The 23909-nt window shown below is 38.2% G+C and overlaps 2 protein-coding genes across 7 annotated transcripts in view; one reads left to right on the top strand and one right to left on the bottom strand.

Annotated features, from left to right (window-relative positions):
- The window catches only part of KIN (Kin17 DNA and RNA binding protein), a 27948-nt gene extending 19875 nt beyond the window's left edge, over positions 1-8073 (bottom strand). Inside the window, exons 1-3 of one of the 4 annotated variants that reach the window (XM_074325013.1) lie at positions 6088-6287; positions 5256-5370; positions 2396-2490 (exon numbers count right to left, since the gene is read on the bottom strand). In XM_074325013.1, the coding sequence (XP_074181114.1) occupies positions 2396-2469 (74 nt within the window). In that variant the 5' untranslated portion in view covers positions 2470-2490; positions 5256-5370; positions 6088-6287. Of the gene's footprint in view, positions 1-2395; positions 2491-5255; positions 5371-6087; positions 6294-7797 lie in introns of those variants that run through there. The other 3 variants (XM_019738216.2, XM_019738214.2, XM_019738212.2) reach the window with 3 other exon arrangements.
- Positions 6389-23909, top strand: ATP5F1C (ATP synthase F1 subunit gamma). Of its 3 annotated transcripts, XM_019738217.2 has the most exons (10): positions 6389-6532; positions 14494-14528; positions 15036-15167; positions 17275-17479; positions 18023-18166; positions 18285-18349; positions 19549-19704; positions 20190-20286; positions 23109-23145; positions 23764-23909. In XM_019738217.2, the coding sequence occupies exons 1-9, from the start codon at positions 6477-6479 to the stop codon at positions 23113-23115; spliced, it is 897 nt and encodes a 298-aa protein (XP_019593776.1). In that variant the 5' UTR covers positions 6389-6476; the 3' UTR covers positions 23116-23145; positions 23764-23909. The 3 variants fall into 3 exon arrangements, with proteins under 3 accessions (XP_019593776.1, XP_019593777.1, XP_019593778.1); XM_019738218.2 differs by lacking the exon at positions 23109-23145; XM_019738219.2 differs by lacking the exons at positions 23109-23145; positions 23764-23909 and having other exon boundaries at positions 20190-20290.

The following is a 23909-nucleotide window of genomic DNA, read 5'->3' as shown; positions in this document are numbered from 1 at the left end:
GATTATTAGCCAGCGCAGAATAACCAGCAGGGAGGTGGAGAGAATTCTCAGTTCAGCTTTAGAAATGTTGAGTCTGATATAGCCTTCGGGAATATAGTTCAGAAAATAAAAAACCTATAACTCAAGACAGATGTTAGGAGTGAACATCTACATTTAGGAGTTTATGTTTATCCAAACAGAAAGGTAACAGAATAACGTAACTCATGGAGACTGTGCAGAGTGGGATAAAGGAAGCCAGGCCGGCAACAGGAAGAAGCTGGGAGAGGAAGAGGAGTTCATGCAGGAAGTGAGCTCAGAGGGAGTGGTAGGAGGGGAATCAGAAAGAATGTAAATCGGAGAGCTGTTTCAATTGAGAGTAAAGCTTACCCACTGAAGAAAGACCAAGGGAAGAAAGACTTCGGGAGACTGAGAGAGGCGGAAGTCAGCTACTGTGGATGGAGGAGTGAATGGAAGGTGACCAGGAAGGCACTGAGTGTAGACGGCTCTTGCCAGAATACCTGATATTTCCCAAAGTGCGCCATGTGTACCCCGGTGGTATTCAAGATGGTTTTAGGTGGTTGACTGATAAATAATTTTTGCCTTTTTCACTGTGTTGTCTGCCTTGGTGTCATAAAAGCCATGGAGGGTACACCTACTGGCCTCTTAGCCAGGTCAAGGCAGTGGGCAGTGATGCCAAACTACCAGCAGTCAATGTATTCTTCACGGCCTGGCACGCGCAGTGAAAACCAAGGCTAGTTGCATCAGGAATGTCCTTGATAAAGCACCAAGTATTATTACTTGCATGAAATCTCAACCTTCGAGTACACACATCTTTCTAATATTCTGTGCAATAAAACGAGAATTATGAATAAAGCACTTCTGCTGCTGGACGATGGTTATCTTCAGGAAAAGCACTTGTGTGATTGTTTGAGCTGTGAGTTGAAACTTTTTCACCGAATACCATCTCTACTTGAAAGAATGACTGACATAAACTATAGTTATTCCAAATTGGATATTCAGTAGAAACTTTCTTTAAAGTATACAAAGTGAGACGGTCATGTCAAGGAAAACAACTTACAGCCATTGTTGCCAATGATAAAATTTGAGCTTTAAAGAAAAAAAATCTGAATTTTGATAAACAAATATCCACCACCATGACTTTGACATGCTTCCAAATACTTAAAGATGTTTCTCATGAAACTGATGTTGAGATTAATGAATATGATTTTATGATATTGCATAATAAAATGTATCACCATTCGGAAGATCTGTGTAAACTCAGTGAACCAACATTTTCCAAATAACCAGTGCGTGGTGTTACAAAATCATGCATGAGTACACAATCCAGAGTCAAAGTTTTCACTTTGACTCAATGTACTTTAATGTAAGAGAGTATGAAAAGTTCACTGATAGGGTTTCAAATTCCACATTGCAACTAACTTTTAAGAAATTACCACATGTTGTGTTGTGATGTAATACCAAAGAGGAATATTCAAAATTATCTGGAAAGACTACTAAAATACTCTGCCCCCCCCCCCCCAAATACAACTCTATGTAAAGGCGTGGCTTTCTTAATGTGCTTCAACCAAAACATTCTGAAATAGAATGAATGCAGAAGCAGATGTGAAAATCAATTAAGTCAGACATTGCAGAGATTTGCAGAAATATAAAACAATGCTACTTTTATCACTGTTTTTAGTTTTGTTTTAGAAAACATAGTTGTTTTTCATTAAAATGTTATTTATTTTAACACATAATATGTTTGCTATTATTTTTAATGAATTAATGATTTTCAAAAATTTCTCAGTTTTAATCTACAAGTATCAATAGACATAACCCACATAAATAAAAGCTCTTGGGAATCTTCAATAATTTTTAAGACTGTAAAATTTGGTCCTAAGACCAAAAGGTCTAGAATTTTGGAAAGAGGTGGATAGAAGCAAGATTAATTATTAATAGTAATAATAATAATTAACAGCTAATATTGTGTATGGGGCATTCTTCTAAATACTTTAACAGTATTAATTCATTTCCTCTTCATATAAACCCTATGAAGGAACTATAATACTTAGAAGAGGGTACTATTTTTAGTCCCATTTTACAGATAAGGAGAGTTAAGCAGAGAAAAACAGTGGAGAGGCTCAGATTTGAAGGATTTAAAGTCAGGCTGAAAGACAGTTTCCTTTGTCTAAAGTGAAGAAAAAGAAAGGCTGAGTTGCGAGAAACTTTATTTTCTTAACAATTTCATACTATGATAAATTGGCAAAGGAAGACAAAAACTGAGCACAGAGATAATATAGCTATCATGTTAATATGTAAGGAATAAACAGAGCCTCCGAGATATGAAGTATTAAGCATCTATTAAATGTCCAACTGAATAAAGCTTATGAGATAAAGATGTCTTTGAGTTACTTACTCTGAAAAATAATCCATAAACTGCTGAGGATTTTCTGAAGCCAGCAATAGTTGTCTCTGATGAGATTCTGACATACAATGACACTTAAAGCCATTCTACAAAAACATAAAGGCAGTAGTTAAGTTCTGACTTAGGTCATCATAATGGGCCCTGAGTAGAAGTATATAATTAAACCCTAAAAAGCTGCTCTTTGATGATAAATTGTAAAAAATAATCAAATCACTAGCTGTAAGCACCCTATCATTAAAATTTTTTATTTTTTTTTTACAAAGTTGAATTTAGCAACCTTGCTAATCAAAGACTAATCCCCAGGATTAAAGAGACAGAAAAATAGTACTTTAGAAAACAGATATTAGTAAGAAACATTACGGGGCACAGTAGCAGAAGAGTGATTTTGTTTTTGTTATTTTTGTTATCGTTTTTGACTAAATTTAACCAATTCCTATTGAGCACCTACTTCATACAGAGTGTTATGCAAGTATTTCGAGGGATATAGTGAAATAAAATAGGTCATTAGTGAATTTCCACTAAGGAAACCATTTTTCACTCACTCTTCCTCTCCTTTATCTCATTATCCAAAATACATTAATTTTTTATTGTTATAGTTTCAACATAATGAGTAGACATTTATACCCCTCACAGAGTGATAGCCCCCCTAAGCCTACTACCTCAAAATACATTATTGCATGTTACAGAAACCTTATGTTAAACATACTAAATCTGTATCGTCTTCAGATGATTGTTAACAACATGTAAGTTTTGACTTCGTATCTGTTCTACTTACCACTTGAACCTGATTCTTCACTAGTAATAGAAATGAAAAACGTGCCTCTCCTGATCCCCATCTCAATGAACAGCACTATTCCACACCCAATCACCACGCCAGGACGAGGATGGTTTCCCAGTGTCTTCTCCTTCATCCCACTTTCCATTCGTCATTAAGTCTACTCAGCCTTCTCTGTAACCTCTTCTTGGTCCCATTGCCACTATCCTGATTTCAACACTGAATCTTGCTTAGGGTACTTTCCTAATCTTGAGTCATCCGCAGACCTCCTACAAAATTCTTGCTCATCTTTGCATCTCTCTTACTTAAATGTATCTTAAAAGGAAACTTAGTATCGGTCTCATAAATGAAACACCAGTCCCATTTTCCCCAAATTAAAAATAAGTCAAAATGAAAACAAAATGTTATTAAATCCTGGAAACCCAAGGAAGGAGGGGAATACTCTAGATCTGACCTTTCTCCCCCTCTATCTTCCAATATCGAGACAGAAGACAGAGGAGGGAATTTATAGGGGTCAACTTCTCCTCCCCCAGGCTGGACTCCCTGATAGTGAAGGGCAATGAACAGATCTGGGGGCAAAGAGGCCAAGACCATTGCAAATGCCTTAAGGAGAAGGATTAAGCATTTCTCTTCCCTTTCCTCTAGAAATTGTATTTCAGGATGACATTTGAGAATAACCCAAAACTAGCTGATGAGAAGCTCATTTTTACAAATAATTTACAGCCAATAAGAAATGCACGAAGAATTAGAAAAATAACCATTTTGCAGCTCCTAATGAAATAATTGACTCAGGCAAAGTTGCTAAAACACATGTAGGTAAAAGGTTGATGGGAAACTAGATATATGGCCATGATTCCAAAGAATCACTCCACTAGTTACTCGCTCTTCCAAGAGAGAAAATATTACTTCCTAACATTACTGGCTGTCATCTTTACTCACTCACCTTAGCACTACTGGACATATGGGCTCCCCTACGTGATGCGATATGAAATACACTGGATCATCTATGAAGTATTCTTTCCCAAAATGTTTAACCTGAACCTAATCAAGCCTTTGGATCTAAGCTCCAGTTTACAGAAACTACAAGAGTTAGGGAAAGAAGGCAAACAATCACAAGGAAAAAGTTCAACATATCCAGAAGGTGGGAATGCTCCCGGATAACTGACTGAATTAGTCTCTTAAGTCAATGTCAAGAAACAAATTGGGGGGAGTGAGTGCTATTCTAAATTCAGAATTTAGAGAGAATTAAAAGTCCTAATAACCTGGAGCACCGAGATTTTTAGGGCAGTGAAACAACTCTGTATTATACTATAATGGTAGCTACATGTCATTATATATTTGTCCAAACCCATTGAATGTACAGCACCAAGAGCGACCCTAATGTAAACTATGGACTTTGGTGATAATGACGTGTCAGTGTAACGTCACTGATTGTAACAAATATACCGGGGGAAGCTGTACATGTATGAAGGAAGGCAGGGTGTGTATATATGAAATCTCTGTATCTTCTCATTTTTGCAGTGACTCTAAAACAGCTCAAAACAATAAAGTCTATTTTTTTAAAGCCTTAATAACCAAATCCAATTAATAGTTTTTGATTGGATCTTAGCTTTAAAAAAAAAACTGCTTTGAAAAGCATTTGGGGGAACAAGTGAGGAAACATGAGTATGGAACATGTATCAGACAACATAAAAGAATTTTAATTTTGTTATGCGTTGATGACATATATTGTGACTCTGTAAAAAAAAATCCTGATATTTTTGAAATGCATATTTAATTATTTAGAGGTGAAATATCCTTCTGTTTATAATTTAAACTATTTTTCAAAAAAGTAAATGTGGCAAAATACTTAAAATGTTAAATCTGGGTAATAGATATATGGATGTTCATTGTACCAGTCTTCATTTTCTGTGTGAGAATTTCACCTTGACTTAAATGGAAAGAACTAAAGAGAAATGAAAGAGAATAACCATATCAATGCTATTCAATATGAGTCCCACCTAAAACATCTCATCCCTCACTTGCAGAAACACTAGATGAGATTATGCCCCTTCCCCAGTGTTCTTCCGTCCTTACCAGTTAGACCTCCAGAGGAAAATACGATGACATCACTAGTCTGCTCTTCATCACCCACATCATTAGTGGGAAAAAGTGTAAAGTCCACAGCAAGGCATACAAAGCTTTTCAAGATCTGCCCAAAGACCCCAACTCATGTTACACATAATTCATTTAAAACTCACAACAATCTTACAAGTAGGTACAGTTATTGTTCCCACTTTATAGATAAGTAAACAGGCCGAGAGAATGTAACTTGCCCAAGACCACACAGCTAGTAAGTGGTGCGGCTGGGCTTTATGATTCTGACAGTCTGATTCGTGTCCACACCTTAACAATAATATCCTGGCACATACGAGGGGCTCAAAACATGGTTGTTAGATGAGCGGTGTACAAGAGCTTATTTCTCCTTTTTCATCTGATCCCGAAAAGAGCTGTGAACCCTAAGCACCCTGTTTCTCCTAAGAGGCACGTCAAGTCAGAGGTGATTGTTATTTCTATTGCCCAGGCGTCCAGGCATTTAACTATTCAGGCCTCCGTTTTATGAAAGCTTGAGTAGGATCACTTCTACAAGAACTGCAAAACCTTTTCTTATTCGTGTTTCTTTTCTTTTGGGGGCAGATTGGGGAAGACAGAAGCGTCAAAGAGCCCTGGCTCCCCACCAGGACGGGAGCTGCAGGGAGGGATGTCCCTACTGAGTGGAGTAGCTGACCCGCCCAGTGCAGACCCCATGACTAGGGACCTGAGACCCAGGCCTTCACCTCCAGCGTCAGGGACTCGAGCCAGGATTTCCAGCCGGACCCGCCAGCGGAGAGGACGGGGCACGGGCATGGGCCATCCCGGGCCGCCTTACCTCGTCCCGGCACTGCTTCTGGCACATCTGGCAATACCAGCGCAGCTTCTGAAGCCCTTTGGATTTGATTCTGTTGGCGATGGCCTTCGGGGTAAGAAAATCTGACTTCCCCATCGCGACCACTGCAACGATTACTTTTTGGAACCGAGTGCCCTGCCAACCGGAAGCGGAACGGGCCTGACAGGGCTGGGCGGGACAAACACCCGCTGCGAGCCGGAAGGAGGTGGAGCCTCGGAAGGCTGAGCCCCCAAAGCTCGCGAGGTTTACCTCATCCTGGCGGCTAAAAGCGAGACTGAAGAAGAAAGCGGGTTGGGAGGGGCCGTGGGGAGTCTCCTGCGCATGCGCGGTGAGGCCTGTCTGACCGACCTTCAGCTTGGGCCAGTACCACCATGTTTTCTCGGGCGGGCGTCGTGGGGGTCTCGGCCTGGGCCGTGCAGCCGCAATGGTATGGCAGCTTGCGGTAGGAACGGGAGGGTTGCGAGGGATGGAAGAGTTCGGTGAGGGAGAAAAGGAAGCGGGTGGAAGCGAGTCGGACGGAACGGGTTGCAGGGCCTGCTCGGCCCCCAGTCCCACGGAGGCCCCGGGAAGCTCGGGCTGCAGGAAGCGCCTCCGATCCGGGAAGGGCGCGCGAAGGGACTGGAGAGACTCTCGGTCACACCACCTCTCCTGAGGCGGAGTGGGGCGGGGTGAAGGCCACGAGGAGTGGTCATCTGGGACCTCGGTATTGAGACCTTAGTCCGAATTAATTTCAGGGCGGTCCTGGATTCATTCAGCTAATAAGTACGTGCGGAGCTCCTGCTGTGTGACAGGCAGCGAGTATCACGCTATCTTTACCCGGAGCCACAAAGTAAGGGGGAGGGGAGGCCCTAAGGCAAGGTCTAGGGGAAGGTTAAGTTGTACTCGATGTCCTTGACACCTATTGAAACCCTGCAGTGCTGGGCAGAGTTTGCATGGGCCAGTGCAGAGCGGAGTAACCCTTTAAGAGCTGTTCGATTCGGCCAGAACGTTTATTAAGCACCTACCATGTCGCAGACGCTTTGCTAGGCTCTGGTGAATCAAATAAGTGCCCTCGTGGGCTGATGGTAGTTGAGGTGCAAAATGGACCTTATATATCTGTCAGTTGGCAAGGAAGGGGAAGACACCAAGCACTATCTTGAAACCATTACGCTGAAGCAGTAACCCTGCAAGGTCATAAAATTGTCCCAAGGTCCTGAAGGGGAAGAGGAGCTAGAGCTAAGTGCCGTCTGTCAACTGCCGTGCACGTTTTAAGGATTTTAAACATTGGTTCCCGAAAAAAGTTGCATATTAGAAGGCCTAGGAATAGCTAGATGAAACTTGGTTTGTGGTGGGACCGTAAAATAGGATGAAATATCTTGAAGCTAGACAAGAATCTAGGAGAATTTCAGACACACTGTTAAGGGGTTTATTAACTGTAGTCTGTAGCAACTCCCCGTTTTTACAGTAGAGAAGAATTCTAAGATGCTACAAAAACGATTTTTGTATCCAAATTTATGTGAAGGGACTATAAGTCATTAAGTGAAATAAGTGTGGTTTTCGTTAAGCAAAGAATTTATGACAAGATTTTCAGGGTAATAAAGTAATTGTGATAATGAAATAGCTACATAAAAATGTTGGTGGATTTGCCTTGGAAGTCAGATTTCTTTTTTTCCTAATATTGAAAACAAGTATTAGTGGGAATTAAGAACTCACCTTAAGTGGACTTCTGTCGTGCAGAATGTGCCATTATTAATCACTCGGCAGACACTTGACAGTTGTTAGGTGCCTGTTGTTAGGTGCCAGATTGGCACTGTGGCGAGTGCTGAAATGTGGTGAACAGACATACGTGGTCTTGCTTCGTGGAGCGGTTCATGGATGCAGTGAGGCTCAGCAGTCAGCTCTCCTTTCCTTCCCGTCTTGCTGTGCATTCATGTCATTAGTTTTAGAACCATAAAGTGGTATCTAAGTTGATCTTTAAATGCAGAGTTCCTGAAACGAGGACAAGTATTTTACATAATACTGTGGAAATAACTTCTTTTAAAACCCTGTAAGACAATTTGAAGATCTTTTAATAAAGAGCTGTTTTGTCTAAGAGCTCACTCTCAATCTGTGACAACTACTGCCAGGACCTTAAATTGGAACCTCAATCAGCAAATAAAGGTCATGGTTCTGATCTTCATCCCTTTGGAATGTTGTTTTTAAATTGGTAGGCTATGAATATTCAGCCATCGGTGTTCCTCTATGGAAAGCATATTCTCGCCCCTTTTCACATTTTCTGTCACTGTCACTCCGGGTGCCTGACGTCTTTACTGCCTCTGCTGCCCCTTTGCTTCCCATTCATTATAATTGCCTTTTAAATTCAGAAATGAAAACCATATTAATGATTCACACTCCACAGAATTAATTTGAAAGGAAAGAAAAATGCTTTTGCTTTAACAGAACCAAGTGGCATTTTCTTGGTTCTCTTGGTTATTGAAAGCTTTGAAATGTACAATTTGTCATTGTTAGGTTTTGTTTCGGAGAGGTTAGCATGCTAGCTTTAACTAAACATGAGTCGTACTTAAAATCATGATGAGATTATTTTAATTGTTTAAGGGATCAGAAAGTACCCCAAATTTTTATATATTAAACCTGTATTTTTAAAAACTAGCATAGAAGAAAATAAATAAGAAATCTGGGGGAAAAAGTTTCTGTTCTTCTGTCTCAAATTAGAGGACAGTACATTTCTATTCCCTAGTGTTCCACATTCTCTAAAATGGAACTATTTTATAACAGAGCAGTGGCCATAAATTGAAATATGTACATTGAAAAGGAAGGGAGATGGCATTTCAGGAGAGAAAAGGCAGATTGTCACCTGAGGCCGAGAAAGCAGATGTACAAAACGGGAGGCAGCAGGGTATGTATCAATTAAACTGCTGGGCTTTGAATCCTGACTGCCACTCACCTGGCAGTGTGACCTTAGACAGGTTACTCAGTGTCTGTCTCTAATATTACTTACCTATTAAATGGAGGTAATAATACTACACAATTAATGGGTGAATGTGAGGGCTAAATGAGTCAGTATTTGTAAAGAACTGAGGGCAGTGGAAGATATGCTGCTGTGGATCCAGACGCATCAATTGAAAAATGAGACCGAGTTTATAACTACAGCTTCTACTGTATAAAATAGAATGTAAAAAGGTTTATTGTACTTGCCAAAGAAGACTCAGTCACAGGCTGAGTCTTGGTGAAGAAGTGCAAGGGAGTTGTTTTCTGGTGAAGGGACAGGTGATGGACTTGCACACAGCCATTCTGTGTTATAATTACACATCATAATTTTGTTTTCCTTAACAATTGGTGGCTGCTGCTGCTCCCTTAATTTTTATATTATACTGCATTTATATGCTCCTTAAAATTCTTTCAGGCATCGGTAATGTCTTTGATAAATCATTCATCTAGCATCCTCTCTGACTCCTTCCACCACTGCTTTCTTCAGCTTTTCTAACAATGCTGTATAAATACAGGAGAGACTGGTAATCCACAATCTGTGATTTTTCCCACCCACTGTATTTCATACGTTTCTGGTTTCTCAAATAATCTGCTGAATGTTTCTTAAGACATGATGTAATTTTCCAGAACATAAAACTGATTCAGAACTTTATCTTTTCATTTGCAAAAATTGTATATTCATTAGATAAAACAAACTATGGTTTTCTGTACTCAAATTGTACTTAAAAAATAAAGTTGTAACATAGATTGACATCTTTAGAACTAAATGAAGGCTGAGCATCAGAGCACTTCAAAACAGGAAATTAGGCATGTGCACAGCATAAAGAATCACAAAAGATCCTACCTTGTCTGGGATACTTACAGAAACATGTGGTCATTCTGTGTTCATCCAAATATGGCATGCAATTCACATTTGTTCCCTGTCATATTCTTTGACTAGAAACTTGTATCAGTTAAATTAGAGTGTTTGCCTAAAACCATAACGTCCAAATGTCACTCTTTATATATATTTAGAATGTTGGGGGTGAAAATGTTTACACCAAAAAAAAAAGTCATCCAAACAATGGGGTCACTTTTTTTTTTGTTTTGGGGGAGGGGGGTCACTTTTCAAGTGCCATTATGGAAAAATTTTAATGGAATGGTCATTATTAGGTCATATACACCTATACTTGAAATAGCAGAGTTTGTCAGGATTTGACAGCTTTAGTCTTTTCTTCTAGTGGATCCATTCTTATAACCAAACCTAATATTGTCCATATAGTCTCCTTCCTGTTATTTTCCTTATTTTTCTTTGGTTGAGTAATACCAGTAGTAAGATGTATAAGTGAAGAGATTTTTAAAGATAACTTTTGGTTATGACCTTTCAGACTTATTTTTATGCACATAAACACATATAACAAAAATGGGATCACATATCATTTCACAACCTCATTTCTTAAATTATTAAGAGACTTTATTAGTACAGTTTTAGACTTGTAGAAAAAAATGATCATATAGTACAGGCAGTTCCATATACCCCCACCCCACTGGACAATTTCCCTACTTACTAACATCTTGCATTAGTGTAGTATATGTTCTACAATTAGTGAACCATTATTGATACATTAATAACTAAGGTGCATAGTTTCATTAACGCCACTCATTTTGTGGTACAGTTCTATGGGTTTGGACAAATGCATAATGATATGTGCCTACCATTACAGTATCATACAGAATAGTGTCACTACCCTAAAAATCTCTCCCTGAAATTCTAGTCTTGTATTAATTTTTTGCTCCAAAAGACACATTAGAGCTGATTGTCCGGCTAGGTCTTATTTTTGGGGAAACAGGGTATATAACATTTACAGATTGGCTTCTTTCACTGAGCAATATGCAGTTAAGGCTGCTTTATGTCTTTTTGTGGCTTCATAGCTCATTTATTTTTACTGTTAAATAGTACTCCATTGTGTGGATGGACCAGTTTGTTTATCCATTCATTCACATTGAAGGACATCTTGGTTGCTTCCAGTTTTGGGCGATCATGAATAAAGCTTCTATAAACATTCTTGTGTTGGTTTTATGATAAGTTTTTGTGCAATTCCCTAATGACATGCCACTGAGCATGTTTTTCTATGCTAATTTGCACCTGTGTATCTTCCTTGGTGAGGTGTCTGTTAGAATCTTTTGCCCATTTTTTAACTTGGGTCATCTTTATTGTTGAGTAGTCTGCAAATATTTCTCTCAGCGTGTGGCTTGTCTTTTCATTCTCAGTATCTTTTGAAGGGCAGAAGTTTTTTTAAATTAACAAAGTCCAGCTTATCAATTTTTTCTTTCATGGATTATGCTTGTGTTTCATCTAAAAGCTCATAGCCAAACCCAAAGCACCTAGATTTTTATAGAAGTTTTGTGTTTTGTATTTAGATCTGTGATCCATTTTGAGTTAATTTTTGTGAAATGTGTAGGGTTATTGTCTGGATTAATATTTTGCATATGGATGTACAGTGGTCCAGCACCATTTGAAGAAAAGTGTATCCTTGCTCCATTTAATTATCTTTGCTCCTTTATTAAACTTCTGTTGACTGTATATGTGTGAGTCCATTTTTGGGCTCTATTCTGATCCATTGATCTACTTGTCCATTCTTTCGCCAATACCACACTATCTTGATTACTATAACTTTATAGTAAAGTCTTGAAATCAGATAGTGTCAGTTCTCTGGCTTTATTCTTCTTCAGTATTGACTATTCTGGGTGTTTTGCCTTTCCACATAAATGTTAGTTTATTGATAAAATTAGTTTGTTGATAACTACAAAATAACTTGCTGAATTTTTTTATTGGTATTGTATTGAATCATTAGATCAAGTTGGGAAGAATTGCGATCTTAGCAACATTGAATCTTCCTACCCATGAATATAGGATCTCTCTCCATTGATTTAGATTCTTAATTTCTTTTGTCAGTTTTGTAGTCTTCCTCATATAAATCTTATACATATTTTGTTAGATTTATATGTCTTTTGTATGTTTTTTTATTGTGATAAATATCTGTATATATGTAAACTATCATAACCATTTTTAAGTCTACAGTCTGTGGTACTGTTTTTTTTAACTTGAAACGCAAGTTGTTCATAGCTTGTATAAAAGGAAGCAATTGACTGTTGTTACATATTAACCTTGTATCCTGCAACCTTACCACAGTTGGTTATTAGCACCAGGCTTTTTTTTGGCTGATTCTTTGGTATTTTCTACATAGACAATCATATCTATGAACAAAGACAGCTTTATGTCTTCCCTCCCGGTCTGTATACCTTTTATTTCTTTTTCTTGTCTTATTGCATCTTCTAGGACATCCAATATGATGTTACGTAGGAGTGGTGAGAGAGGACATCCCTGTCTTGTTCACAGTCTTAGGGAGAAAGCTGCGAGTTTCTCACCAGTAAACCATAGGGTGTTTTTTTTTTTGTAGATGTTCTTTATTGGGTTGAAAACTTTCTCCTCTATTCTTAATTTGCTAAGAGGTGTTGATCATGAAAGGGTGTTAGATTTAGTCAAATATTTTTTCTGCATCTATTGATCATATGATTTTTCTTTAACCTATTGATGTGGTGGATAGTATTTGATTTTTGAATGATGAACCAGCCTTGCGTACCCGGAATAAATCCCACTTGGTCGTGGTGTATGATTCTTTTTAATTAATACATTGTTGGATTCAATTTGCTAATATTTTGTTGAGGGTTTTTACATCTATGTTTATGAGAGATATTGTTCTCTAATTGACATTTCTTATACTGTATTTATGTGGCTTTGGTATTAGGCTAATGCTGGGCTCATGGAATTAGGAATGATCCCTCTGCTTCTAATCTGTTTCCTTTTTTCCTTCTTTTTTTTGGGGGGGAGGGTTGGGGCATCAACTACCACGTTTACTGATAGTTACAAATCTGCATCTCAAATCTCAGAACATGTTGGACGTGTTCTTACATGTCGTTACATATTTCTCAGAACTGTTGGACATTTCCACCTGGTTGCATGATCTGTTTAACTATATCATATTGAAAATTCATTATCTCGGGGGATATCACCCCCACCCAGTTTATCTATCTTGGTTAATAACACTGTCCACTCAGGTCATTGAATTAGAAAACTTTGGGTCATTCTTATCGTTTTCCTTTTCACTCTTAATAAGTTGCTCTCAAATCTAGTCTTGTTGCTTTGCCAACATCTCAGTCCAGTTTCTTCTCTTGTCTGGAAGCTGCAGCGGCCCCTTATTTAGTCCCCATGTCATCGGGATTCCAGTGTCATTTTGTGGTTTTCACTGCTGTCCAAGATACTTCACTGAAAAACTCAACTGATTTGTGGATTTATAAACATTTATCATTTCCCTACTACCTATCAAATAATATTTGAACTTACTAACCCATCCTTTGTCTCCAGCTTCAAAACTACCCTGTTCCTGGGAATGCCCTCCTTAAATCCTCCTTCTTTATACACAAATTTACTGATTCTTGGATTCTCCCAGGCAACAGAGGTGCTTTGTGTAGATTTAAGAGCTGAAAGGTCATTTATATTTGATGACATGTTGTCTTCCCCATTAGAGTGGGGATCCTCTCATGTTTACCTTCTATTAACATTGCATTTAAGTCATATCATTTTGACTTTTATACATTGGCACTTTAATTTTAAAGACTATAGAAGAATAATGTAAATTGTATGTCAATCTAAATTTTCATGAATCTTGTTTCTGAGATAATAGTATGCTTCTTGTGATTAGAGAACATATTCTGGAAGACAGTGGCTGCTTGAACTGTTTATTGAATTGAGTTGGAAGAATTAAGAGTCGGTTTAAATAAACAGTGTTTTCACACATTTCATCATGTTAGGATGTATAAGAGTTATTTGGAAAGGTTTTGGTGAACTGAGAAAATCAAGGAAAGCTTTTTGACCTTGAGAGTTGGATACCCTACCAAGGGCAAGGACTTTTCTGTTGGGGACACAATACAGGCCAAGACATGGAGGTGGGAACAGAGCATGTGAATGCCTTGTGAGTTCAGTGAAAGGTTCATGTTAGTTGGGTAAATAAAATAAGGCCTTTGACAAAGGATGTGGTATAAGTATTAAGGAATTTAAAAATACAGGGTGCCAAAAAAATGTATACACATTTTAAGGAAGGGAAAACTATCAAAATTATAATACAATGAATGATGCTAGCATTCATTTGATTGCTACTGTAATTCAACTTCAAAAAGTAATACATAGATAACATATCTTAAAATGTGTACATTTTTTTTTGGCACTCCGGGTATATATATATACACACACATTGAAAGTTCTATATTTGAATGATTCTCTATGGGGCGTTCTTTAAATAAACATTAACTTTGAATGTTTTTCTTGTATAAATGGAGTTATTTTTCAAAAAATTAAAATATTTTTAAAACCTTTATTCTCAGGATCCAAGTTCGAAATATGGCAACTTTGAAAGATAGTAAGTACTTGATCTCAATATGTGAAATAAGAAAAACTAAATTTTGACAAATAAAAATATTTTCAAAAATATGCTTCTTTAGCCTGTTACATATTTGGTCAAAACTGATAAAATAAATCTGTATCATATGTGGGACACTGAACTTGTTTCACATGCTGATTCTATTATCTGTAGAATGATAATAAGTAAGAAAAGCAACACTATTTGAGTATATATAAAATGTTACAGACTATATGGTTAAAGGCCATTTTCAATAGCATTTAATGTTTCAAATGTATAATTTACTGTTCTCTGATGTTGTCATTTTGCTTGTCTGGTCCAAGTAGCAGCTAGGTTTGACCTTTTATTAGTTAGTACTCATTCTAACATTAAGCCTAGTTTAGCATCATGCCGTTAAATGATGGGCTGAATGCTAATTATTCTACCTTGCAGTGTAGAAAAGTTTTCAGTAAATTTACAAATGAAATTATAACTCTTGTATCTTAACACAGCACTTCTGTTTTTCAGTTACCAGGCGACTAAAGTCAATCAAAAACATCCAGAAAATTACCAAGTCTATGAAAATGGTAGCGGCAGCTAAATATGCCCGAGCAGAGAGGGAGCTGAAGCCAGCTCGAGTGTATGGAACAGGATCCCTGGGTAAGAGAGGCGTGTAATGCACAGTATGGAGAAGTACGTATTTAACAAAATCACGACTAGGGACGTATTTAATGCTTCCCACAATGGTAGGCCAGTTCTGAGTATTTTACATGTTCTCATTCTTCACAGCAGCCCTATGAGGGGAGGAACTGTTAGAGTCCTGCTTTGCAGATGAGAAAACTGAAGCACCGTGACAACAAGTAACTTGCCCAAGGTCACATACTGAACTTTTTAAATATTCTGAAGGTTCCTAGATTGTTCAGTGTACCGCCAAAAGAACTTAGAAACATAGTGCGTCAAATTCTAATGCTTGATTTCATCCTGTGAAATTGTGGTATTTTAGGACTGCCAGAGGGGCACGGGGTACCCTGTAGTGGAGGGTTGACCTACTGGGCATGGATATGGCTCGTGAATACATGAATGCAGTGGTTTTTTGTTGTGGTGGTGGTGGTTTTTTTGTTTGTTTGTTTGTTTTTAAATACAGTGTTTATACATCAACTGTAAAGAAGGTGAAATTACCTTGTATAGTGGTTTTCTTGCGCTCTTCCATAGTTTTTAAACATGCATTTACACGACTAAAGAAAATTTTGCATGAGAAAATCATAGGGCAGGAGGCCTCAGTGGAAATGGCTCCTTGCTTTAAAATGCCATACTTAGTTTCACCTAGAGTAGAATTGGCAAGTTAGATTTTAGCAATCCTTGTCAGCTCTAGCCATTTGCTCTCATGATTCCCCTTTTCTGCCCAGACAATTCTATGCATCTATTTGGTGGCTCAGTAAATGTTGGTTGGTAATTACTCTCTAGCCTATTGATGGGATAAAGGAAAGTCACTCTACTATTTAACTTTCTTGCTGACATGAATAAGTATAGTACATTTGTTTCCCTCCCAAAGTCTATTACCACAAAGTTGTCTAATAAAGAAGAAAGTGGCTGAGATATCTGATTGGAGTATTTGTGGTGAAATACTAAAAATCCAAGTTGAGGCTGCCAGTCAGCCTCTATAAAGTCCTTCAAACTGAAAAAAAAAAAAAATTTAACTGATATATTGTAAATGGCTAATCATTTAAAATATTTAAAAATGTAAACCAGGCATTTTATGCTGTACATTATAAAATATAAAGAGACTTAAAAGAAATATTCTCCTCATTCCACTGCACTTTGGAGTTGAGTATTTACTTCTCTCTGCTTTGTATGGGGGGCCTTGGTACTGAAATCTGAGAATCATGGCTCTGTAAGGGTAGTGGCAGGAATTTTGTTGAAACGGGTGGATGTGGCGGCCACGAAGATGCTCCTTGCAACTGCAGTGAGCACCAGCTGCGGAAGTCCACCCTGCGTTTGTGACCCGGCCATGCTGGGCACAGGCTGGACACAGGCAGGCATATTCCTGGGAGACTTGGGGCTCCCAGCAGCCTTACTGAACTTCCTTAAATTGCACAGTGCTCAGCAAAGCTGCCACCCACCCTTTCTTCTCTCTTCTTCCCACTGCTCCGACCTGCATCGAGGTATCATGGCTCTCCTGACTTCCTGTTTTCTCTCACAGTCATTTCTCCTAGTGAAGTCCATGTATATTTCATTTCATCCTACTGAATCCTCTCTTGGCCCTGCTTCTTAGAAAATTAGACCAACAAAGTGAGGTTGTTAAAGTAATCCCCAAAATACAGTGGCATCATTTTATCGTCAACAGTTTTTATAAGAGCTTGATAATGCAGATTATATGAGCAGTTGGTAAATATTTGCTTTGTACTTTTTTGGTTGTATACTGAAGATTTGCATTCTTTTGGAGTCTGATATCTAGATAAGTTGGTACCTCTATAATTCTGGCCTCTTTACAAGTTCTTTAATTGTACTAGAGGTTTCTTTTAGTCCATATTTAAGATAAAGTGGCCATTAACGGGCTCTTAGGAACCTTTGTCATATAGAGATGCTTTTCATCCTGATTGTAAATGGAATAAATACATGGGCGCTTTTGATTATGTTAGTCAAGTGCCATCTAAATTTAAATGCATCGTTTTGAAAACAGCCAGCTGTTTTATAAATTAGGGCTTATTATTGTATTTCATATAAATTACATATAAAAAATTCTTGGTTCTTTTTGTTTGTTTTTAAGCTCTGTATGAAAAGGCTGATATTAAGGGGCCTGAAGACAAGAAGAAACACCTCCTTATCGGAGTGTCCTCAGATCGAGGGCTCTGCGGGGCTATCCACTCCTCGGTTGCTAAACAGATCAAAAGCGAGGTGGCTACGCTCACAGCAGCTGGGAAAGAAGTGAAGATTGTTGGAGTTGGTGATAAAATCAGGGGTATACTTCATAGGTAATTTAACATAGTTTGTTTAAAAGGGTGACAGCATGACTAAATGGAAGTTTCTTTGATAGTTTATTTAAGCAAGGTGCCTGTTTGGGTTACCTATTTTATACTCAAGAGATTTTTGTTTATTTTTCCAGAGCACATTAGAATATATAGATTTCCTCTATTCTCTATTTGTCTTTTGTTTATTCATCCAAACCATACATGGGATGCAGTAGGAATGTCACAAGCCTCTGACATTTTAAAAAATGAGGACTGAACTCGGAGGAGCTGTCATAACCTGGGAATGTCCGAAATGAACAACAGTTTATTAGGATTAGAAGGAGAGAGAGAACAGCACAGAGAAATAGAAAACAAGAAAGGCCTGATTACTGGTCCTTAGTTCTTTGCAGGTGCTGAAGAAATCACCATAAATGGGTGGAACACTTAATTCAGTGAACACCCCCCCAAAAGAATTGACCCATAGCAATACTATTTCTTGTTCCATGTGTTTTCTTAGCAGAAATATACTATTACACTATTTTATGTGACCTCTTCCTTTTCTTGTAGGACTCATTCTGACCAGTTCTTGGTGACATTCAAAGAAGTGGGAAGAAAACCCCCTACTTTTGGAGATGCATCAGTCATTGCCCTGGAATTATTAAATTCTGGATATGAATTTGACGAAGGATCTATTGTCTTTAATCGATTCAGGCAAGAAAATTTTAGAAATCAAAGCTTTTTTATGTTTATGTTCATATTTTAAAATAACTCTGCTTAACAGTTGAAAAGTTATTGGTTTGAAATTTACATTTGCTTTTGTCATTTCTAGGTCTGTCATCTCCTACAAGACAGACGAAAAGCCCATCTTTTCCCTTAATACCATTGCAAGTGCCGGTAAGTAGTTTTTGTATGGCAAGTATTTTTCCATGTAGAAAGGAGAGATTTGAACATTTAGGAAAATAGTATTTGTCAGGATGGCCTGTTTCAGCGGTAACAAAATGCCATTGGGCCGTTTCTATCACGAACTATTAATGGCTTCCATGATGTCTTAATCCATGCGTTGCTTGTCGACTTACTCCATTCCTTCATTAATTGAACAAGTAAGTAACTGTTGAGGGCCATCATTACACAGGTTTTCTGTCCTCGGGGACTGAAGAGCCTAGCTAGAAATTTGCTTCGCAGTCTGTGTATGTGAAGTGTACCTAACTGCAATACAGTCCAAAGCTCTAGCACAGAGATTTGAATAAATTCACAGCTCATTTACATTGACCCAGTCGGTTCTTCTGTCCTGTTGTTTGAATAAAGTCACCATTGCTCTGTGAAGCATCCTAGAAGCAATATTCTGGACCTGATTTTATTTTCCTAACGCATTTTCCCCTTCTGTATATCATATTTCATTAAGATGTACACTCTTACATTTTTAACATGCCTCAAATTGGGGTGCTTCTCCCTGTCAATGGCATGTCATTATTAATTGGCTATGTTATTTTCTTTCTTAATGGTACATCAAATGTGATTATAATCCATAGCATCTTAAATTGGATGAATTATAGTACTGTTTGCACAGCTTTACCCAAATGAATGAATTTTGGAGTGTCCTGCGAAATTTCTGCCACGTGATTGCTGAAGTTCACATCAGCCTCAAATTTCCCCAGTCTTCCATGTTCATGGAAACGGTTTCCCTCTGTGAAGGGTGATTGACTGACTGACACCAGATTCTCCAATAATCAAAAGGCTGAACTGGAATTTTTGTATTACACTAGACTACTCTTAGCTCTTAATTTCTTTATTGAAAAAACCATTTATTGATCGTTTGCTGGCTTTGTGCCAGGCAGTTAGCTAGATGCTATCTAGAAGACTTCATAACTGTGAAATGTAGACTATAAAGTAGAATATCCAATGCTTTGTACATTTAAAATTGGCTGTAATGTACGATGTGGAAATAGATGGAAAGCTGAGGAATGAGTCTTTTGACCTATCTTACATTTACTTCTGCTTTTTAATTATGAAGGATTTTTATAATAGTAAGCTGTTTTGATTAAATCGTTCTTGTACTGTATAGCTTCAGAGATATTTATCACTTGTTTTAACAGAGAGCATGAGCATCTACGATGATATCGATGCTGACGTGCTGCAGAATTACCAAGAATACAGTCTGGCCAACATCATCTACTATTCTCTGAAGGAATCCACCACGAGCGAGCAGAGCGCCAGGATGACAGCCATGGACAACGCTAGCAAGAATGCTTGTAAGCACAGTGGGCTGCGGAGGGAACGGCTGAGAAACAGGGGAGCGTGGCTGAGACCCTCACATGAAAAGCAGGACCATTCTTTAAGTAGACCAGGAAGCAAGAGAGCTAGGAATTGGGCCTGGGATCCGCTACTGCTTCTGTGAAAGTTTTGACCAAATACCATCTCTTTCTTTGAATTTGCTCTTCTGAAAAGATAGAAAAATAATACTCTCTGCCTTAAAGGAAGTAGGTATTATTATTCCGTAGGCAGTAAGTCTGCCAGTACTTTGAAAACATATCCCATGGAAGATTTAAAAATATCTACTTGAAATGTTTCAAGCGGCCAGTTTTAGTACTCCACTGCCGTCACCCCCCACTCCCACCCCCCAAATAAAAGAACAGAATTTCTTAAATTAAGCAACATATGTCTATGGATATGTTAAAAAAGAAGTTATTCTTTTCTACTTTTAGATTTTGTTATCTGTCTTTTTGTTCTCTTGTAGCTGAGATGATTGACAAATTGACTTTGACTTTCAACCGCACTCGCCAAGCTGTCATCACAAAAGAGTTGATTGAAATCATCTCGGGTGCTGCGGCCCTGTAAGTAACTGCAGGTTCCCTTTAGAGAGTTTGTTTTCATCTCCGTGTCTGCTGACTTAACCTTTGGATGCTTGAGTTGGGGGTTTATTTTGTCTGTTAAAGATGAAATAAATGATCCATTACTTAATTTTGTAACCTCATTCTTAGGATAAGAAAATTTCGTGAAAATAGGATTTCTGGTTTATTCTGGTTGTTTCAGGCTTAGTTTCTTCTTTTTAGAAATCTATATATTGGTAGTTTCCACTTTTCCTAAAGCTTTTGGAATGAGGATGTGAATAATTCACTATCACTTATAAAACCTGTCTTTGGAACCTAAAAACATTATAAACCAAACTTTCTGAGTTATAGGACTGGTTTTGGGTTTGGTTTTACATAAATCTGTAAATCGCTGAGTGGTAATAGGGTCCAGGAATTTTTTAATTATTGAAATTTCTATATCAGTACCATAAGATAGTGTACCACTTTCAAGGAAATTTCTCGTTGCCTAGATATGTTAATGTTTGTAAAACCAGGGTTAAGATAATGGGAATTCTACTCAAAAAGTTATTAAACTGCACACTCACTATATGCAAAGTACAATGCTAGGTAGGCGCAGTGTTAAAAGCATTTATGTTCTGATCGGATAAAAAATGCAGATAATTGTGATGAAGGATAAAACGTGTAGTAAGTTATCTTTGACTCATTCTTTCTCCCCTCTTACCAACTGGTCACCAAGCTCCCTACGTTTTGCTTTCCAAATAGCCCTTGACTCTTCCCCCTTTCTGCCCACTCAGTGCAGATCGTTGTCATCATTCCTCTCCTGAATTAAAAAAGATATGTCTTGGGAGCCTCTGACATGCCGGACCCTGTGCTAGGCACTGACGATGTCATGGTGATGGTATTTCCCCTCAGAGAGCTCACAGCCTTAACAGGGAAGACGGACGTTATGTTAGAAACTGCAGTAGAATGAACGGGGGCAGCAGACTGCGGCCCAGAGCTAAGAATGGTTTTCACATTTTAATGGCTTATAACAAGAGAGACAATATGGCCACAAAGCCTAAACTATTTACTATCTAGCCCTTTACAGAAAACATTTGCTTACCCTGTGACAGAGTGGTATGAGGAAGATGACAACCCATTCTCTCACATAATCCTGGAAAATCAGCTTGGCTTGACACATGCGAACCTGTAGTCTAGTCACTTCCCACTGCCATTTCTCACTTCCCTTGAACTTCAGCCACACTAAGCTACTGCCAGTTCTGCAAACACATCACGTTCTTTTGCCTTCAGAGTGGCACGTGCTCGTGCCTGAAATGCCACTTTTCCGTCCCCTTGCACCCTTGGTTCTTCTGCCTGACTCCTGTATGTCCTTCCAGAGCAGGGAGAATCCTTCCCTCCAGAAAAGCCTCCTGCATGGTTTGGGGGTGGGGGGGTGGGGTAACCTTTCTTTGGCACTGTGTGCTTCCTTTTCTCAGCACTTACATTTTATTAGGAATTGCCTTTTTATTTGTCTCTGTGGTCCTGCCACTAGGGAGGGACCACGTCTTCTCACTTTTGTAGCCCTGTCACCTAGCACGTACTTCTTCAATAAATGTTAAGTGACTGAATGACATGCCATAAGTATCTTAAGAACTGGAAGTTCAGAAGAAAGAGGAATAACATTTTATTGAGTGTGCGAAAACATAGGTCCATGTTTAAGAATCAGGGAAAGCTTTATCACTAAGGTGAAATTTAAAGTTGTCCTTAAGTATAGTCTCTCAAGGACAGAAACAGGGCGAATGCCAGAGAGCCAGACAAAAGTGATGGAGACCATCTGCGAAGTTATTAGTTTAGTTCATCGGCTTTGCTGGCCTAAGGCTTCTTCCTTCTTTTACTCTCCTTTCTGAGATGACACTTCAAGACTAAGCCATCTTAGCCAGTCACTAATGTTCTCTTAGCATCATAGAGTGCAGTGTGACAATGAGTGGCCCTGCCACTTAGTATCTTGATAAACTTGGTTAAGATACTCTGCAGCTCAGTTTTGTCATCTGTTTTCTTGGATGGCAAGTGAGGGAAGGCCTGAGGGAAACAACTGCATTCTGAAGGTTCAGGGCTGTGAGATCCAGAGAACCAAGGTTGTGTTTTTGCTCTTGAGAAAGGAATGCGGGGGCACGAGTTCCGCAGAATTGAGGACCAGGGTTTTTCTGGATTAGGAATGTGGGAAGCCTGCCTACGAAGTAGCAAAATCAAGGGAAAGGACGAGAGGGTGATTAGGACATAAAAACAGAGAATTAAAAAAAGAATTCCAATAATTGGAAATTGACTAATAAATTTTCGCTTTCTAGAAAGGTTGTCCATATTCTGTATAAAAAGTTAGCTGTGTCGTCCCAAAGTTGGATTGTTTATATGAATGGACTTGACTTGCATATTCTCTAACCTATCAGTTATTCTGGGTGAAGACTTTAATATTTAACAGAAACACATTTGGCTTTTTAGTAATAAAATTAAAAAGCATGAATAAGTCATAATATTTGATGTGCCAAGTACTAGTTGCCAGCCTAAAAATTTTAAATACGTTGTATGCTATCTGTATAGAAAAAGTAGTGATTTTAATCATATATTCAGTCTTGCCTACTTGCATGAACATGGTTTTATTGCTTGTAACCAGATTTAAAATATATCTTTTTTATAATAATCACTGAATCTGTTTTAAAGGAGTATTTTGGTAAGTATGTGATGTACTCAAAATAACAAGTGAGGAAATAGACGTTTTTTAGTTGGAAAGTGGACATGATTAACTAGCATGGATTGCTTCTTAACCAGCTTGTTTTGTGTTTGTCTTTTTCTTTTAACACAATAATTAGGAATTAATGAAAATCAAGTTTCATCCTCAAACAAGAGGTAAAGTGGTGATATTTCACATTCTCCCCACACCCCTTGAGAAAAGACACCCCGCCAGCTGTAACTGAAGATAACTGAGCAAGTGACACAGGTTCTGAGAGGTTTAGATTGTTAAGTCTATTTACAGTAGCCAGCTGGTTGGGGCATGTGGGTAATGCTGGGGGGCTTTTGTTCTTGGACTTGTTAAGTAAACCTTAAGGATAGAGAATTAGCATTATTTTGAGATATTAAATATAGATTGGTGAAGAGTGGTGGTTCTCAAACTTTATGGTTTCGGGACCCCTGACTGTCTGACTCAACAACAAAAACAAAACAGCTGGATTCTCATCTATTTTTGTCCATTCTGTTCTGATATCACACTCTGGAAAACTCCACCATATTCTCTTGAGAAAGAGAATAAAACCGTCAAACAACATTATTATGAAAATAGTCTGGCCCTCACGGACCCTGTGGAAGGGTCCCCAGACCAAAATCTGAGAACCATTACTTTAGAGTACCATTTTGTTACGTAAAGTCAGTTCTCTAAACCCCACTTAACTATGTATTATCTCTTGATGTCATTATTTTCTCAGAAGAAGTATTGATTGATTTTTATTTGTTCTGTACTTTGTTTTTCAGGTAAAGAAGGAAAATTCAGCCAGTTAATTTTGTTTTTAGTTTACTGCTGTCCTGGTCAGAAGAAATTATTGGTCTAATTGTTGAAATTACCAAAGACAGCAAGATATTTGTAAATTATCTTACAATAAACAACTTACAATAAGAAA

This window comes from Rhinolophus sinicus, linkage group LG02 (genome assembly GCF_036562045.2).
Source record: "Rhinolophus sinicus isolate RSC01 linkage group LG02, ASM3656204v1, whole genome shotgun sequence".
NCBI lineage: Eukaryota > Metazoa > Chordata > Mammalia > Chiroptera > Rhinolophidae > Rhinolophus > Rhinolophus sinicus.
This window is presented reverse-complemented; position numbering and strand designations above follow the sequence as displayed.